Below are 19,579 nucleotides of genomic sequence, written 5' to 3' on the forward strand. Positions count from 1 at the left end.
TTAATTTTAATAGATAATCTTTGTTGGACACAGATTCTTACTGTGCACATTTTGGTATCATGATTAATGTAATTTCATAAATTATATTTAAAACTTTCAGTTTTCAGGATGTAGAAATATTTTACTTTCCTGAATGTTCCAAAAATCGAGAAGTGCAAAAGTTAAGTACTTTATCCACCATAATGTAATAAAAAAGACATTTACATGGATTTTCTAACATTTTAAGCATTCTTTTAGAAAGATGACTGTATGAGTTTACTGAAATTGCATCTCAACTTTTAAATGTTGTAGCTAAATAAAGAGAGGGAGAATAAAAAATTCATACATAATATATGGCAGAAACATTAGGATTAACCAAGCATTAGGTACTGAAGAATGGTACTACTTCATGAAAATTATGGGTTAAAAGTATTTTCTTGCAGTGAAATGGCTAAGTGGTGAAAGTCAAATGTACTTATGAAATTCAGAAATATTTTATTTAAAATAAAGTGTATCTAATGACTAACTTCAACAAGGAAAGCTATATAGCATAAATTTGCTAATCTTGCTTTCTTGCTGAGTTCTACATTAAGTGTTATGTCCTTCTCCAGTGTCCATTTACATTTTCCAACAAGATCAATGTTATTACCATTAATTTTCTTTTCCAAGAACTTTATTTGAAAATAACTACTATTTATAATTTTTATTTTCAGTTGTGTCATTAAATAGTACTGCAATTGTTAGTAAATGCATAACCATGTATTTAAAAAGCATTTTATTCAATATATTCCTTTTTAAAATTGAAGTATAATTGACATGCAGTATTACATTAGTATTAGGTGTGTGACATAATGGTTTAAAATTTATATATATCATTAAATGATCACCAATAATTTATCAATTGGTGATCCATCAATCAGTAGACAGAGTTAAAAAACTCTTTTCCCTTGTGACAAAAACTTTAAAAATTTACTTTCTTAGCAACTTTCAAATTTGCAATATAATATTACTGATTACAGTCACCATGCTGTACATGAAATCCTCATGATTTATTTTATAACCAGAAGTTTATACCTCTTCATCTCTTTTACTCATTTCACTCACCCCCAAGCCCCACTCATCTGGCAGCCAATCTGTTCTTTGAATCTATGAGCTTTGTTTTGCTTATTCAATACATCCTTGGTATAAAATTAAAATGTAGCTTTTAAGCAGAATTTTAAAAATTTACATGTATTTTAACATACATCTATTTGTGTAGATATGTAAATATATGAGCTTCCCTGGTGGCTCAGATGGTAGATATATAAACATATGTAGATATATAAATATATAGATGGAGTTAGGCACACATATTTGATACCATAATTCTGTAACCTACTCATTATATTAAAAAAAAAAATCAGTGAATCATAATAATGCTAAGCCCACTGCCTTACTAGCTATTTAATCGTATTTGGGTTCCCAAGAATGAGAGAATAAAACAAACAAGTCATTTCTCATGCTAAAGGGTAAATTATTATTAATAATTGCATTACCTGACAAAGTTTTACCTAAGCAAGTATTTAAAGTTCTAGGTTAATTTATAATTCATGTTACAAACATGACATATATTTTCAAAGGCTAAATTGAAACTATAATTATTTGATTTTTTTAAAAGTAAAATGGAAAAAAAAAAAAAAGTAAAATGGGACAAATATTAAACTCATCTAATAATGTAAAGTACATCTAGAAATGATAAACAATTCAACTTTAAGCTATTATCATATTGTATCAAGCTTGGAAATCTGTAATATCTAAGGATAAACCTTTAAAATGGTTTTCATCTTAGTAGCATACAGCAAATAGAATTTTAAATAAATTTCGAACGGCAATGGTTTAACAAAGAAACAGGATCTTGCGTTACCTATTGTGTCAGCTTTGCTAAATCTTCGTGTTACAACGTTGTTCATGTTTCCATTTTCACAGAGCTTCAATTCTGTGAGATAGACTTCTACTTTGCAGTGCTTTACAAACATACCCTGTTCAACTACCTAAAAAACAAAACAAACTAGTGTCAGCTGTAGCTGGTTTTACTGTTTTGAAAAACATATCTCTAAAAAGACTTTAGAAAAAGCAGATTGCCAGTGAAAAAACCATAACTATTAAAACTCATCAATATAAAAGATACTGGATAGCTGAAAGAGAAAGGAACATTTTTGGAAATATTAGTATTTAACAGAATATGAACAATCATGATACAAATATTAACAGACAGTATAGTAAGGCATTCTACTACTCTATGGAAATACTTTGGTATACTATAACTAATGAATAAACTTAGTAGTTATGATGAGAAAGTGCATGCAAAGTGTAAATACGGTTCTGATTAAAGATACAGACATACTTTTATCTTTTAGCACTTGATCTCAAGCAAAAAAACCTTTAAAAACCTCTTTAAGTTTTATATAATTTCAGCTAGCAACAGCTATAACACTCTGTACGTTAAAATAAATCTTTTAAAACGGTAACTCCAAATTACTGTTGCCAAAATATTCAGCTATGCCCTGTAATTGATATGTTAGTTTTCCATCCTAAGATGACTTTGTTTGACCTTTAAATGCACACTGAGTAGTTCCAGGCAACAAATGAAAGGAAAAAAAAAGCTGCTAAACATGCAAGCAATAAAGCAGAAAGAGAAAAAATGTATATGTTAGGGTCACCTTTTTAGTTAAGTATATTTCCTTTTGATCTTCTAAAGGTTAACTGTAGGATTTCAGTCATGAACACAGTTTCTGAAAATAGTAATCAGCCTGATACGTGATACATTAGACAAATATGGCAAAAGGGAGGCTCCAAATGACTGTTGTACTCACTTGCTTAGCATCAATTCAGTAAGGGACTCAAAATTTGTCTTTCACTTGCAGGGAAGTTGTTTCAGCTCAAAAAGTTCAAAGGTAGTTTGCTAGTATTTAAAATGTCCAATTCAATGCTAATTTTTATGATACTTTACCATATATATTCTCCTAATCATACTTGTTACATTCACATTTCTAAAGTAATAGTGTGTGATTCTGTAATGAACGCGTTATATAAACTAGTATATTACTGTCTAAATCAGAACTAATTAAATTTGTTTTATGTCATATTTGAAGTTAAGAATGAAGCAAAGGATATTACATCATTTATAAGATTAATGAAGCTATAAAGATAGGAATAAAATATTCTTAACAATCAGAAATTTCTGCTCTGGGACTCAATATTCGAGTAAGAATCCTAAATTAAGTTAGTTACTAATCATCAGTAGGTTGCCAAACTGAGGTACTCACAGGCTTCATTTTATGTGGGGGTGGGGGGGAAGGGAATTCTAACAGTAGAGCAGGTAATGGGGTAAGTAAACAGGATAAAATTTAAAAAAAGAAGAGAAAACCGTTCATTATGATTTACATTGAGGTATGTATTCTCTAAGCAAGCAGTTTCATTTTTTTTTTTAATTGAGAATTAGTTTTCATAATACTAATAGATATTTTCCTGGAAAGAATCTGGTGATTTAACTGTCAGCAGCTCACTGTCAACAATAAAAAAACATTAATTCCCTATTTCACTACTAAATATGACACAGACAACCAACAAGGATCTATGGTATAGCACAGGAAACTCGACTCAATGTTCTGTGATAATCTACACAAGGAAAGAATCTAAGTAAGGATGAATACATACACATGTATAACTGACTCATACTGCTATACACCCCAAACTAACACAACTCTGTAAATCAACTATACTCCAATAAACTAAAATTTTTACTAAGATTATCAAGAGTACTTAAAAAACCACTCTTTATTAGGATTCAGAATTTTTTAATTTTTTTCTTTTCTCCAACATCTTACAGTGCTAATTAGCACTACTCAGAATACTATAACTGTATTTAGAAGATATTTTATTGTTTCCTAAAGTAGTGTATTAAAAAGCAGTTTTTTAAGAAAGATATGAATTTGTCCTCAAAAAATTTTTTTTAACTGTAAATGATATTTTCATGTAATGAAAGGCAAAATAAACAATGAAAATGTGAAATATACATAGATTCTAATCCTTATGTATTTTTGTTTCACATACAGAATTTTGTTTGTTAAGTACAGGGTCATGGTATGTTCTACTATATCCAGCCAGATGAACGTCATTTAGTTGCTTGGTCGTGTCTGACTCTTTGCTACCCCATGAACTGTAGCCCACCAGGCTCCTCTGTCCATGGGATTTTCCACAACAATTTTTATTTGAAAGAATCATACCACATGAATGATTAAAGACTAAATATGATAGCACTGCATCAGAGAAAATTAATTAGCATATTTATATATTAGTGTCATAATATGTACATTATTTGTTCCTTTAGTAACTCCTTTCTTTATATTTGTGTATATAAAGCATCCTATCTTCACTAAAAATGTTTGTACTGAAAATAATCTTTAAAATGATGGCTACTAAGACTGTAACAGGAAGAAACAGGCTTATAAAATACAGGATACAAAGTTATATTTACTTTTTATACAAAGTTATAGTTACTATAACCATTAAAATATACATCTGAAATAGGACAGGAAGGTGAATAATCAGAAGTAACAGTTATGTTTCAGAATTAGAGATGACAGCTAAAGTATTTTTTTCTAGGTGAATTATAATATTTTTCTACATTATAGATAAGAAGCAAGCACAAGATGAAATCTATGCTTGGATTTTATTAATTCATGGTCACAATGAAGGTCAAGTTTCTTTACTAAGTTAGTTAGGGAAATACAAGTTAAAGCTGAATTAAAACATAATTTCCATTCATTCATTTTGCTTTGAATACTAGTGGGCAATCTGACTAAAGTCATGAAATATACCTGATTAACCTAATGTAGTCCACTCTTTATAGCGGCTTATGAAAGAATTGACTTCAAGTGCCTACTTCTTCCCTCTTGGAAACAGGAAGTAATTTTTAAAGAAATCTGTTACTTCAAAATAATTTGATAACACTGGGCCTAATGGACACATTTACTATTTTTGAGGAGCTATACTCATTTTAGCAGCATTTACTAGGCACCTATGCTCAGTATTAGAAATACACAGTGAATCAGACCCAGTCCTTGCAATCAGGGTAAGAACACCTAGTGGTAAAAAGACAGACAGACTAGTAGAGAAGGACAATACAAATATGAATCACAGGTGTTAATGTATAACACAAATCTTACTTGTGATATTCAACACAAACATTTCAGGACACTTTAAAAACAAGAACACAAACACAGCCATAACAATATCACACCTAAAAGTATTAAAATGGATACCTCAATATAAAATATCCATTAAATTAAAACCAGTTAAAATAAAAATGATTTTTAATATCAATCCAAATAAAGCCCCTACACTGCAATTGAGAAGTCTCAAGTGTCTTTTAATAAAAAAATTCACCATCTATCTTTCTATTCTTGCAATTTTTAGTAAGACTACTTCATCGACTGTGAGTTATAGTCTAACAGGATGCAGATAATACCTAGTTGCCCCTCTAGTTTTTATGATTTGGCGGCTCAGATGGGAAAGAATCTGCCTGCAATGCAGGAGACCCATGTTCAATCCCTGGGTCAGGAAGATCCCCTGGAGAAGGAAATGGCAACCCACTCCAGTATTCTTGCCTGGAGAATGCCATGGACAGGGGGGCGCTGGTGGGCTACAGTCCATGAGGTCACAAACAGTCGGACACGACTGAGTGACTAAGCAGCACCAGCAGACGTTAATTAACCAGCACCTAGAGCAGAGGTGGGGCTTCCCCGGTGACTCAGTGGTGAAGAACTCATTTGCCAGTAGAGGAGACAAGGGTTCAATCCTTGGGTTGGGGAGATCCCCTGGAGAAGAAAATAGCAACCCACTCCAGTACTCTTCTGGGAAATCCCATGGACAGCAGAGACTGGAGGGCTACAGTCCATGGGGTTGCAGAAGAGTCAACAAAGCAACTAGACAGCAACAGACCAGGGGCGGGCTGACTATGATCCACGGGCTAAAACGGACTCATCTTTTGTTTTTTTTTTTGTAAATAACACTTTACTGGAACACAGTTATTCCCATTTGTTTACTATCACCAATGGCTGTTTTTGCACCCAAAAAAGCAGAGATGAGTAGTTGCCGAAGTGAACATTTTGGCCCATAAAGCTGAAAAGAGTTATTGTCTTTTACAGAATAAGTTTGGTGACCCTTTGACCATTAACTCATTAGGTCTTCTTCAATTTTGCTCAGTAGTGTTTGGTAATTTTCATTGTACAAAAGCAGTTTTTGTAAGTTTTATTTCTTAGTACTTTTATCTCTTAGAAACATTATTTTAAAATTCAACTTTGTTGATTATATATAACTGGTTTTTCTACTAATAGATTTACCTTATATTCATCCCCCTTGTGAATCTTAATTATTAATTTTAAAGGCTTATTTGGTACAGCTTTTGGAATTTTCAACATATACAATTATGTCTTCTAAAACATTACAATTTTACTTCTTCATCTTCAATCCTTATTCTTTTAGTTCTTTTCCTCGCATTACCAACTGGCTAAGACCTCTAATATAGTTATCCTTGTCTTGTCCCTGATCTGAGTGGGACAGCTTTGAACACTTTACCAGTAAGTATTGTCTGCAATAGCTTTCTATTTCTAGTTTTTAAAAAAAATCATAACTTGATACTGAGTTTTATCAAATGCATGTTCTGCATCTACTGAGATGGTTTTTCTACTTTATTCAGATAGTACTAAAATTATAACAAGTGATTTTCAAAGTAAAATAAAACTTGTGTTTGAAAAAAATCTAGCCTGGCTATCTATTTTTAAACTTTTTATTTTGTATTGGAGCACAGCCAATTAACAATGTTGTGACAGTTTCAGGTGAACGGTGAAGGGACGCAGCTACACATATACATGTATCCATTCTATCCCTGCAGCCTGGCCATTTTTAACTCCCTTTTTGCCCATTTCTGGCCTGGCTTGCTAATACTGTGTTATTAAATATCTGGCAGAATATTCACTGGTGATGTCTTCTGGAGTTAACAGTCTTCTCTGTGAAAAGATGTTTATTTAATGATTTAGCTTCTTTATTCAGACATGGCAATTGAGATTTTCTATTTCCCACTCAACACTAGCGCATTTTTTTCTAGACATCTGACATTCTTCTAGATATCTGTCCACTTCACCTAAATTTTCAAATTACATAAAACTGTTCAAAATCAATCTTTTAAAAATGTCGTTGCACTATGCTATGGTATCCCCCTTTTCATTCCTAATACAGATGATTTGTGCCTATTTTCCTTTTATTCTTGATCAGAGTCTTGCCAGGACTCATTTTTATTTTACTAGTCAAACTGCAATGTTCTTTACAATGAATCAACTTTGGTCATTTAATGCATTTTATTTTCTGTTTTATGTCTACTTCATATTAGTTCTTGATTAGTCTTAATTTCCTTTTCTTCTTGAGGCAACAGTCTGCAGACAACAGACTTTAGTCATTCTTTTATGCTGTATAGTTAGCAATCAGTTCAAAATATGTCTAATTTTACATGTGAATCCTCTATGACCAAAGAATTACTTAGAAGTATATTGTTTCATTTCTAGGTAGCTGAGAGATCATCTAGTTATCTTTTTGTTACTGACTTCTAAATTCCTTGAGAGACAGAAAACACACTGAATAATTTCTAGCATATAGTACTGGAATTTGCTTGATGGCCCAGCATGTGTTAAAAAATATTTGTATCCGGCACTAAGTGGAGTGCACGTCAGTTAGGTCGCAGTGGTTAACCACATTCAAACCTGCTTCCGAGCATTCACGTGTTACTGGCAGACCTCCGTTCCTTTGCCGCTGTCAGCAGAGACTTCAGCTCCTCATCACCTGAGTCTTTCCATAGGCTGAATGCATGACATATGGCTTCACTCAAGAGTCGCTGATCCAAGAGAGAGCCAGAGAGCACTCCCAAGTTAGAAGTATCACAGTATCTTTTATAATCTAATCTTGACAACACATAATACTATCACTTCTGCTGTATTTTACTAGTCACAGAGACCAACTCTGGGATGATGCAGATTACATAAGAGTATGAATAACAAGAGGTGGTGATAACCTGGGTGCAATCTTCAAGGCTATCTCCCACAGTACACGCTTTGGTACCAATAAAGTTACTGTCCCTGTCACCAACATGCAAAATACACTCCACCCCTGCAAAGCCTCCAACTGGTCTCATCCCATTATAGCATCAACTCAGAGTTCAGAAACCTGTCGTCTATATCTGATGAAGGTACAGATGAAGATCCTTGGGTATAAGTTCCTTAAGCATCTTGAGTATGGGCCTATAGATCTACAGGCCTGTGAACGAGAAGATAAATTTACTGCCCCACTACACTCAAAATAAAACGGTGGGGCAGGCAGAAGATAATCTCAGACAGATATTTCTGTTAAAGTGGGGAAATGAAGGGGTACAAAGAAGTTATTAGTCTACAGAAATCCTGAAATCCACCTGAGCAAACACTGAAAGTTGCTTGATCAGGGCTCACTTTTGCCTTGACCTGAAAAAATGACTGTTTGTAACACCTGGTTCTGTTTTCTGAGTCACCTTCTTTCATGAAAGTTAGCACACATTTGCAGTTGAGTAAATTCTTAGTCTGATTCCTGCTTGTGTAAGGCTGGGAGGTCAAAGGTTTCTAAAATTTTATGCTGTCTCTGCAGTCCAAAATGGCAGTGCTTCTTGAAAACAGTGTGGATCTTCACTGGATTTCACTGGAGTTTGACCCAGGAGGCAAAAGTCACAACCACAAACGTTCTCTAGGTAAGTCCTTTCTACTCTGGGTTTACATCGAGAAGGCTCAGGGACATCACCCTGAAGTTTCTTAGAAGCCCTACAAGCCATATATTGAAAGGAAGTGTAAAGTACACCCTGAAATTCTTTAAAGGGCCTTTTTTTCTGAAGTGCACTGTGAGGCACCACCTTCGACTTTTGTGAGGTTTTCATAAAGAAATTTTACAGCCACAACCTTAGGTTTCAACTTTAGACCATGCTCTCTAGAGAATGCCTTGAGTTTGGTTTTTGCTTGGAAGCATTTCTTTGTTTCAGCATTGTCTGTCATCTGGAGAGGCTAATTTTCAAAACTAGCAAGTCTTGGCTCCTTTTTATTTAACAGTCCTTTCTTCAGCTTCTCTTTTCTCACACTTGACTAGAAGCAGAACAAGAAGAAACGCAGCAGTACTTTCAACGTTTTGGCAGATTATTAAGTTCATTAAATGTATTTTTTACCTTTCAGTGACATGTTGTTAAAAGTTTCTTCCATCTTGTGACAAAAATCACTGGGTTCGAATAGGATTTTCCTCACTTTAAGATCTCGCTGGCAGCCTCCTCAAAGTCTAAAACTCTACTACTAATTTATTCAGGGCACTTTAGGCTTTCATTAATACTCTTAAAATTCTCACAGCTTTTACCCAATTCCCACTTCCAAAGCCACCACCACACCTCAAGTTTCTGTTACCGTAACACACAACTTTCAGGGACCAAAATCAGTATTAGCTACCTGTGTGTGTATGCCTATTTGCTCAGTCATGTCTGACTCTTTGCAACCCCATGGACTTAGCTCACCAGGCTCCTTTGTCCATGGAATTTTCCAGACAAGACTACTGGAGTGGGTTACCATTTCCTTCTCTAGGGAATCTTTCTGACCCAGGGATCGAACCCAGGGTCTCGTGTCTTCCAGCACTGGCAGGCAGATTCTCTACCACTGTGTCACCTGGGAAGCCCATGTTAGTTATTTACTACTACATAATAAATTTCCCCAAGTTTTTATCAGCTTAGCAAAGCAAACGGCATCGCACATAGCTTCTGAGGGTCAAGAATCTGGGGCAGTTGAGCTGGGCGGGTCTGGCTTGGGGTTTCTCACAAGGCTGCTGTCAATCTGTGGGCTGGGACCTCAGTACTGCAAGTTCAAATGAGACTGGGGGATGCACTTCCAAGCCCACTCACATCACCGTTAGCAGACCTCCATTCTTCTCTACCGCCCAGAGATCCCAGTTCCTTCACCTGTGAGCCCATCCGTAGGCTGCCTGAGGGTGCAGGGAAATTTCTCAGACTGAGAACTGAGAGAGAGCAATAGGGTGTGTGCACCTAAGACGTAAAGCCAAGGTGTCTTTTATAATTTAATCTTTTACTTTTAAAATTAGGAGCAATAACATATTAGTTCCAGGTGTACAATACAACTATTCAATATTTGTAATATATGGTGCAATGATCACCACAGTAAGTACAGTTAACAATCATCACCTTACATAGTTACGTTTCTTTTCTTACGATGTAAACTTTTAAGATCTTCTAGAAGTCTTAGCCATTTTCAAATATGCAATATAGTATTTTTAACTATAGTCACCATGCTATACAATATATTCCCATGACTTATGTTATAATTTTAAGTTTACACCTTTTGACCTAAAATCTAATCTTGCAAGTGATACACTGTACTATGATTCTGCTCTATGTCACTGGCCACAAAGACCAGTGTAATACAATACCATTGCAGACCCTGGTACGACGTGGATGGGGACTATCCAATGCTGTGGCTATGAAGAGGTGGAGATAATGGGGTTGTCTTGGGGCAACTATCTGCTAATATTGTTACCTACATAATTTTATACACATCTGACCCTCATAAGAAATTACTACTATTTTAAAGAGCCTAGCTTAACACTCATTTATAGTATTTGCTTCTGCCAGTCAACATTTTTTCCTGTGTTTCCAAGCTTCCGTACAGACTAAATTTTCATTCTGATGACAATTTTTTATTTCCATCAGTGCAAATATGCTGGTAACAAATCCTATCAATTTATCTGAAAACAACTTTTTTCACTATTATTCTTAAGGATGATTTCCAAGGTTATAGAATTCAAGGTTAGTAGTTATTTTCTTTCAGTGTGTTGAAGATATGACATTATTATTTTATTTTGGCTTTCTCTTGAGAAAGCATCTGTCTTACCCTTACTTTGAAGGTAATAAATCTTTTTTCTGGCTATTACCGGGAATATCTTTGTTTTCTTAACAATTTTACTGTGTATGGTTTTGTCTATATTTTTTCAGCTTGGGATTCACACCATTTCTTTAACCTGTAGCATGATACCTTGCATCATATTTGGAAAATTCTCAACTATTACTTCCAATATTACTTTTACCCCATCCTGTCTTTCCTCTCCTTTGAGGAGACTGCTTAAATCTATGTTACGCTTATTCATTGCATTCCACGTGTCCCTCTTTTTTCCTTATTTTCCACTCTTCAGTCTCTTTAAGCTTTAGTCTATTTTCTAATGGTGTTATCAATTTACACATTCTGTTTCTTTTTAGTCTAGTATATCACCCAAATAACCACAGATATACAAATATGAACTGTTAATGTGTCAACTTTGTAACATGTTTCAAATAAATCCAAATATGGTTTGGTCAAATAACAAGCACTTAATTCTTAATGTTTTCATATTAGTGTTCAGTTTTACAATTACATTTGGTTCTTTTCAACTTTTTTTTTTAAACATAACCAGCACAATATCTTAAGGTTTCTAATACTTCTGTCATCTGGATTCCTCATGAATCTGTTTCCATTATCCATTGTTTCTCTTGGATTTTGGTTCCACTGTACTTCCTGCCTATTTGCCTGTTTTGTTTCTGGCTTTAAGCTGAATGCTTGATATTTTAAGTGAGACATTTAGTGATGATTTGAGGCCTAGGAAATGGTTAACTTTGTTTCTACGTGAGAGTAGGGGCATTACCAATTCTAGATTTCTTAATGCAATCAGAAATTAGTAAAATTTGAAGTTGGGCTTCAGATTCTAAAAAACCAGTCAACTCTATTCTTTTAAGTAAGTTCTACTGACATATGTGGGTCCACTGGGATCAGAAGCATAGCAAAAATGGAAATTCCCAGACTTACTGATTTAAACTAAGATCGTGGCGTCTGGTCCCATCACTTCATGGCAAATAGATGGGGAAACAGTAGAAACAGTGACAGACTTTATAAAGAAAGCTGAGTGCCGAAGAATTGATGCTTTTGAACTGTGGTGTTGGAAAAGACTCTTGAGAGTCTCTTGGACTGCAAGGAGATCCAACCAGTCCATCCTAAAGGAAATCAGTCCTGAATATTCATTGGAAGGACTGATGCTGAAGCTGAAACCCCAATACTTTGGCCACCTGGTGCGAAAAACTGACTCATTAGAAAAGACTCTGATGCTGAGAAAGATTTAAGGCAGGAGGAGAAGGGGACAACAGAGGATGAGATGGTTGGATGGCATCACTGACTCAATGGACGTGTCTGAGTATACTCTGGGAGTTGGCGACGGACAGGGAGGCCTGGCATGCTGCAGTCCATGGGGTTGCAAGGAGTCCGACACGACTAAGTGACTGAACTGAACTGAACTGAACTGATTTAAGTTTGAAGGAAGACATTTTAATAGGTACTCTAGATAATTTAATATAACCTAGAGTTTGAAAATTATTTTACAAGTGAAGCAAATTCCAACTACCTCATTAAAAATAAATATATAGCCGCCTGGTAAACTTCTTGGGCTTCCCTGGTGGCTCAGATGGTAAACAATCTGCCTATATTTGGGAGAATCCAGGTTAAATCCCTAGATCGGGAAGATCCCTTGGAGAAGTAAATGGCTACCCACTCCAGTATTCTTGTCTGGGAAACCCCATGGAGAGAGAAGTCTGGCAGGCTTCAGTCAGACACAACTCAGCTACTAAACAACAAGACTTCTTACACTTTTTTTCCTTCTCCCTATATGAAGATAAAGAAGATTCTTTATCTTCTTTAATTTGCTTATCAGACATAGATTTCAAGAAATACCAATAAGGTCTCTTTCAAGAAGAAATGTCAAAGGAGTTGTCAGCTGATCAGTTTACTATATGATATTCTACATTTATTAAGGAAAAAACACGTGTCATTAATGTTGAATTAATACAAATTAACACATTTGAAGATATTCTAGACACAGATTTTTCTTTACCCAGGAATTAAAGTCTTCTTCTAGAGAGTTTCACAGCTAAATATTTTATCCTTCAAATGGTCAAAACACCCAGTTCTATGGGAATTATAGATAAAAATCATCGGCCATTATATATACATACACATATATGTGTGTGTGCTCAGCTGTGTCCGACTCTGCGACCCCATGGACTACAGCCCTCGAGGCTTCTCTGTCCATGGAATTTTCCAGGTGAGATTACTGGAGCAATTATATATTATATATACTTTATATATATATATAATTCATTTATGGCTAGCATTCCTAGAAGAGATGATTCTTAACTTTAAATTGGCTATAAGACTGAGTGAAATTAAGGAACAAAACTAAACTAAATCAAAGGCATATTCACATTCTATTTAGAGAACAAAATTCAGTTCTATACCTAAATCACAGATATACAAATACAAACGGTTAATATATCAACTTTGTAGCATCAGTTTCAAGTAAATCCAATTATGGTTTGGTCTACTAGAAGTTTATATCCTTGTGTTATAGAAATGGTTTTTTAATCATTTTTATGTGGAAATAAAACCAGATAAATAATTCTGCTCCACCTGACTACACTATCAAATACTTGTGTAAGGTTGACAGATCTACCTTAAGTACTGGGTATTATTCTACTATTGCAATACTTTCATAAATGACTTTTCAGTTCACCAAAATAAAGAAAATGGGTCATTTTTGATGTTTCTAGACTGTAATTATAAAGCTTAAATCAGGATTAGAAAAATAACTGCATTTTCAAGTTTTAAGAAAATTTAAATATGTAAACTCACGTGGCTTTCTAAAAGATCCTGAACCTTGCTACCTCTGTCCTCATTTCCTCATCTATAAAACGGGGATAATACTACTTATCTTAGAAAGACTTTTTATGAGGATTAAATTAGTTAATAATGTATATGATGTGCTTCTATTAGTGGCTAGCATATAATACACTCTCCCTCTATGTGTGCTAGTGTACAGTTAACATTTTGATGGTCTTTTTCTTCAAGATAATTGAAGAGGCTTCATAAGTCACGGAAATTAACAACAAAATAGGAACTGTTTAAGAAAAATATTTCTATTCATTTCTTAATATGTACCTTTCGTGCTATTGGTTCCTGACCTTCCATCAATGTGTACCAGCTGACAAGTTTATTCCAGCCCTCAGTTGGCAACAGTATGTAATCCAATTCATCAATAAGGTGCTCCTTAAGTGACTGGGCATCGCCATCTACAAAAGGGAAAATAAAATCAATACAGAAAAAGAAGCAATACTACATAGCTCTAAATACTGTGGTCAAACATACTACAAATTATGTAAATTCATGAAGACTAATTCAGGTATTTAAATAATGAGTTTTGAAGGAAGCTCTGAAGAGGTTCACAAACTCAAATCTAGGCATTTCAAAATAAACTGTTGCTTTACAAAGTTTAAGTATGTACCATTAGTCAACCAACAGTGTTTTAAAAAGTAACTTTTCTATTATTGAACTCTTAAAGAAATACTAAACTGTTGGTCAGAGGATCCCAATGAAGAGTGTTTCCCAAATATTTTGAGTATCAGAGATCTGTCACACAGTAATAGTGATCACTCCATCATTAGCTGATGAAGAACATTCAGAAGCAAACTGATAACCTTTTACAATGATACCAAAGCACATGGGCTGAGAACCATGATGGAAATCACAAAAGGTATCTCACTGTTCCAGAGAGTAATTACTCATTACTCAAGAGAGTCCACAATCTAGATTCCTCCACAGATCCAGAGCAGAGGTAGTTGTTCAATTATGGTTCTAATTCTATGATCCATTTTCAAAATTCCAGCTGAACAGGGCAGGCCAGAGATCTAGAAGCAATACTGTGAGCTGTACCTATATCACAGTTCTAATCTGAGACTCACTGATTATTATTTGGTCCTTTACTTGAATTTCCAAAGTGTGGAAAACAGAAACAAATAGTTTACTGAGTTATCTGTAAATAACTCAAAAATATAAAGAAGACTTTCTCATTCTGAGTCAGCCCTGAATTAACAGACATGGGAAGCAAAATTGTTCCAGGCAGCATTTCAATGGTAAAGTACTACTTTTAACTAGATACAATGATATAAATCAAGAAGCAAGAGAAATGCTTTAAAAAAAAAATTATTTACTCTATGTAGGATCAATCTATGGTTACAAAATTATACAAACCTTTGAGAAAAACTATGTTTCATATAGAACAGAAATGAGAAAACTCTGAATTTTATATGAACTTCAACAGCTGGTACAAAGCAACTATTAATTTTAAAGCTCAGTTTAAAAAATTCTTAGTTGTAAGTTTATTAAATTCTTGATGAAACTATTTGGAACAAATTTTCAGAGCCCTCTGAAAGTGAAACTCTCTCATGCATCATGTACTAAGTCATGTTATAGCAGATGATCATGTTATCTCAGTCAATTCTCAAAACAATCCTATAAGATGAATATCTATTTTAGATTAAAAAATACATTCAAAGAAAGCAAGTAAACTGCCCCAAACATTCACACAGAAAATTGCAGGTACTATGAAAGGTACCATCATGGAAAATACTTTTATCTCAGCTGATTTTCAAAACAATATTATGAAGTAGATAGCTCCATTTTACTTAGTAAATAGATTCAGGTATTGATTAACCTGCCCAAGCTCACATAAAGAAAATTGTAGGCTAGACTCAAACATGTATCTATTTACACTAATATCCATTTTCTTTCCACTATAATAGGCTGCTTCAAAATAAATTTAGGGAAAGAAAACAAGTTTAAAAATTAAGACTTCTATGTTATTCTCCACAATAATTCAAGAGTCTGGGTAAATGATTTTATTATGTAACAGAATCAAACAGTAATTTATATCTAGTTGTTGTTTAGTCACTAAGTTTTATCCAACTGTTTTGCAACCCCATGGACAGCAGCCCACCAGGCTTCTCTGTCCATGAGATTTCCCGGGTAAGAATACTGGAGTGGGATGCCATTTCCTTCTCCAGGGGGTCTTCTCGACCCAGGGATCAAATCCATGTCTCCCACACTGGCAGGTGGAGTCTTTACCACTGAGCCACCTGGGAAGCCCTTAAGTGGATAAAATAAAATGATCAATTTTTGAATCATTTTTAAGGGAGGAAGAACCACCCTAAACACAGAACCTCTCATTTTTGTTACTTGTTTTTGATATAAAATTGATATCAAAACTGCTGAGATTTTTTTTTTTTTTTAAAACTGCTGAGATTTAAAATGTAAAATTTGTTGTGACATAGCAATACAAGTGTGAAATCATCATTACCAAAACGATAAAAATATCCATCAGCATCTCCCCTCAGCCCCTGGCCACAAAGGTTTCCCTGTAGTCCTTTTCTGGGGTGTAATCCCTCCTTCCTGTCCATCCAGGTTCACTGTCCTGTGCCCTGAAAACTGCTTATCTGTGTTGTCCAACTGTAGACTAATTTGCATTTTTTAGATTATATAAAATTGGTATGTACTGCTTTATTTGGCATCATTTATGTTGCATCATTATCTTGAAATCCATCCATATTTTTATGTTTCAAGAGTTCATTCCTTTTAATTGCTGAGTAGGATTTCATTACTTTATATGAACATTCTGTAATTTCTTCATTCAGCTACTGACGGGCATTTTGTACTGTTTCCAATTTTCACTACAACAAGTAACACTGATATGAACACTTAGAAGTTTTCTCTTCATTTCTCTTGGGTAAATACCAAGGAGTGGAATGGTTGGTTCCTATGGTAAATGTATAGTTAGCTTTTTAAAAAACTGCAAGACTATTTCATTACCCAAAATTGTGTATGAAAGTTCTACTTGCTCTACAGCCTCATCAATACTTGGTATGGGTTTATCTTTTAATTTGAATCATTGTAAATGATTCAAATCATGCACAGTGGGACCTCATTGTGGTTTTAATCTTCATTTTTCTAATGACTAGTGATGTTGAGTATTTTTACATGTGTTTTCTGAAAACACTACCTTCTCTGGTGAGGCATCTGTTTAAGCCTTTTGTCTACTTTTTCCACTGGCTTTATGGAATTCTTTATTCTGCACATACTTTATCAGCTAAGTAATTTGCAAATACTTTCTCCCACACTGTGGTTTATCTTTTCATTCTCTTAACAGTGTTATCTGAAGAAGCTTTTGTTAGTGATGAATTACAAATTATCAATTTTCCCCTTTATCAATCATGCTTTTTAAATTTATACTTAAGAAATTTTTGCCTAACAGTGTCACAAAAATCTCCTAATTTTTTCCTAAGAGTTTCATAGCTTTGGTTTTTACATTTAAGTCTATGGTATGTTTTGAGTTAATTTTGTACATGGTGCTGGGTACAGGTCAAAGTTCATTTGTTTATGGCAAATAGATACTTAACGCTCAAGCAGCACTCATCTATTTAAAAGACTTCACTGAATTTCTCTTACATTTTTATGTAAAATGAATTGGCCATATACTTGTGGGTCTACTACTGGATGCTCTAATATGTTCAACTGATTTTTATCTCACACTATAAACAAATATTAACTTAAAATTGATCAGAGACAGAAATGTAACAGCCAAAACTCAAAAACTCTTAGAAGAAAACATGTCTTTTCTGATGCAGATGCTTTCTGCAACAAAATCACAAGCAACCAAAGAAAAAAAATAGATAAACGGGATTTCATCACAATTAATTTGCACTTCAGAGGCACCATCAAGAAAGTAAAAGACACACACAGAATGGGAGACAATTTTTGGAAACCTTGTTTGATAAGGGACTAGTATCCAGAATACATAAACAACTCTTAAAATGTAATAGTAAACATACAAATAACCCAATTAAAAAATGAGCACAGGATCTGAATATTTTTCCAAAACAGATATAAGCAACGCAGATATGATACTTAACATCATTAATCATTAGGGAAATCAAAATAACAAACAGATATTAAAATAACAAATACAAATCAAAGTAACAATAGATATCAGTTCATTGGAAAAGACCCTGACCCTGGGAAAGACTGAAGGCAGGAGGAAAAGGGGGCTAAAGAGGATGAGATGTTTGGATAGCATCACTGTCTCAAAGGACATGAGTTTGAGCAAACTCCAGGAGACAGTGAAAGACAGGGAAGGCTGGCACCACAGGGTTGCAAAGAGTCAGACCTGCCTTAGCAACTGAACAACCACCACCATTTCATACCCATTAGGATGGCTATAATATAAAAGAATAGACAATAATAAGTGTTGGCAAGGTGTGGAGGAACTGGTACCCTACTTGCTGCTGGTGGGAATGTAAAATGATGCCAACTATTTTGGAAAAGTTAAGCAATTCCTCAAACAGTTAAACAGAGAGTTACTATATGACCAAGAACACATCTACACAAAAATTCATACATGAATAGTTCATGAATAAATTATTCATTCATAGCCAGAAAGTAAAAACAACCCAAATGTCTGTCAGTTGATGAACGGATAAATTAAATGTGGCATATCTCCATACAATGGAAAATTAGCCATCTACTAAAAAAAGAGTAAAATACTGATTCATGACACATGAATGACACTTGAAAACTTTGTACCAAGCAAAAGAAGTCCAATGCTATGGCCACATACAGTTTGATTCCTTTTAGATGAAATGTTCACAAGCAGAGAATTCAGAGACAGAAAATGTATTAATGACTGCCTGGGGCTGGGGTCTTGAGAGGGGATGAAGAGTGACTGCTAACAGATACGACGTTTCCTTCTCGAGTGATGAAAATTTTGTGGAATTAGACGATGGTGATGGTTGTAAAACTATGAATATAAAAAAAGAAAGCCAGTGAATTACAGAATTTCAAAGGATGAATTTTATGGTGTGGCAAAGAGTTGGACATGACTGAGTGACTGAACTGAACTGAATTTCTATCTCATTTTTTAAAATGCCTACTAGGAATGTGATTTGAAATTGTGTTGAATCTGTAGACTGAGTGGAGGAATTAAACAATACTGAGTCTTCTGATCCAATAACATAATTTATCTATTTAGGCTTTAATTTATCTCAGCAATATCCTGTACTTTTTAGTTTACATGTATTATAGATTTATCTGCATTTTATATTCTGGTGCCATTATAAAATATATTTTTAAAATTTAAATTCATGTTAGTTCATTTTTAGTGCACAAGAAACACAACTGGTTTTTGAGTAATGGTCTTGTATCCTACAGGCTAATTCCATTTATTAACTCTAGAAGGTTTTTTTTTTGTAGATTTTATTTTCTACATAGACACATGTATTTGTGAATAAAGGAAGACTTATTACTTCTTCCTATACAATCTGTATGTCTTTTACCTTTTCTTTTTGCTTTATTACACTCTCTAGAACCTCCGGTACAATCCTGGCTTAAAGAGCTGAGAGTAGACATTCTTGCTTTTCCCTGATTTTGGAGGGAAAGCACTCTGTCTTTCACTGGTGGGTATGTCATCTGTAAGACGCCCATTTTCACAGATGCCCATTCTGAGGTTGAGGAAGTTTCTCTGTATTTTACTCTTTCATCTAATATTTTGGTAATGTTTTTTCTATATATCTATCCTCTTTATTTTTGGACCTGATTTA

General features: G+C 34.3%; 1 protein-coding gene across 4 annotated transcripts in view; it reads right to left on the reverse strand.

Annotated features, from left to right (window-relative positions):
* The window catches only part of USP15 (ubiquitin specific peptidase 15), a 123,693-nt gene that overhangs the window by 72,110 nt on the left and 32,004 nt on the right, over positions 1–19,579 (reverse strand). For 3 of the 4 annotated variants that reach the window (XM_043888365.1, XM_043888355.1, XM_043888386.1), the window contains exons 3-4: positions 14,094–14,224; positions 1,883–2,009 (exon numbers count right to left, since the gene is read on the reverse strand). In XM_043888365.1, the coding sequence (XP_043744300.1) occupies positions 1,883–2,009; positions 14,094–14,224 (258 nt within the window). Of the gene's footprint in view, positions 1–1,882; positions 2,010–2,678; positions 2,760–14,093; positions 14,225–19,579 lie in introns of those variants that run through there. The other variant, XM_043888373.1, reaches the window with a different exon arrangement.

Source organism: Cervus elaphus, chromosome 3 (assembly GCF_910594005.1).
Source record: "Cervus elaphus chromosome 3, mCerEla1.1, whole genome shotgun sequence".
Lineage (NCBI taxonomy): Eukaryota > Metazoa > Chordata > Mammalia > Artiodactyla > Cervidae > Cervus > Cervus elaphus.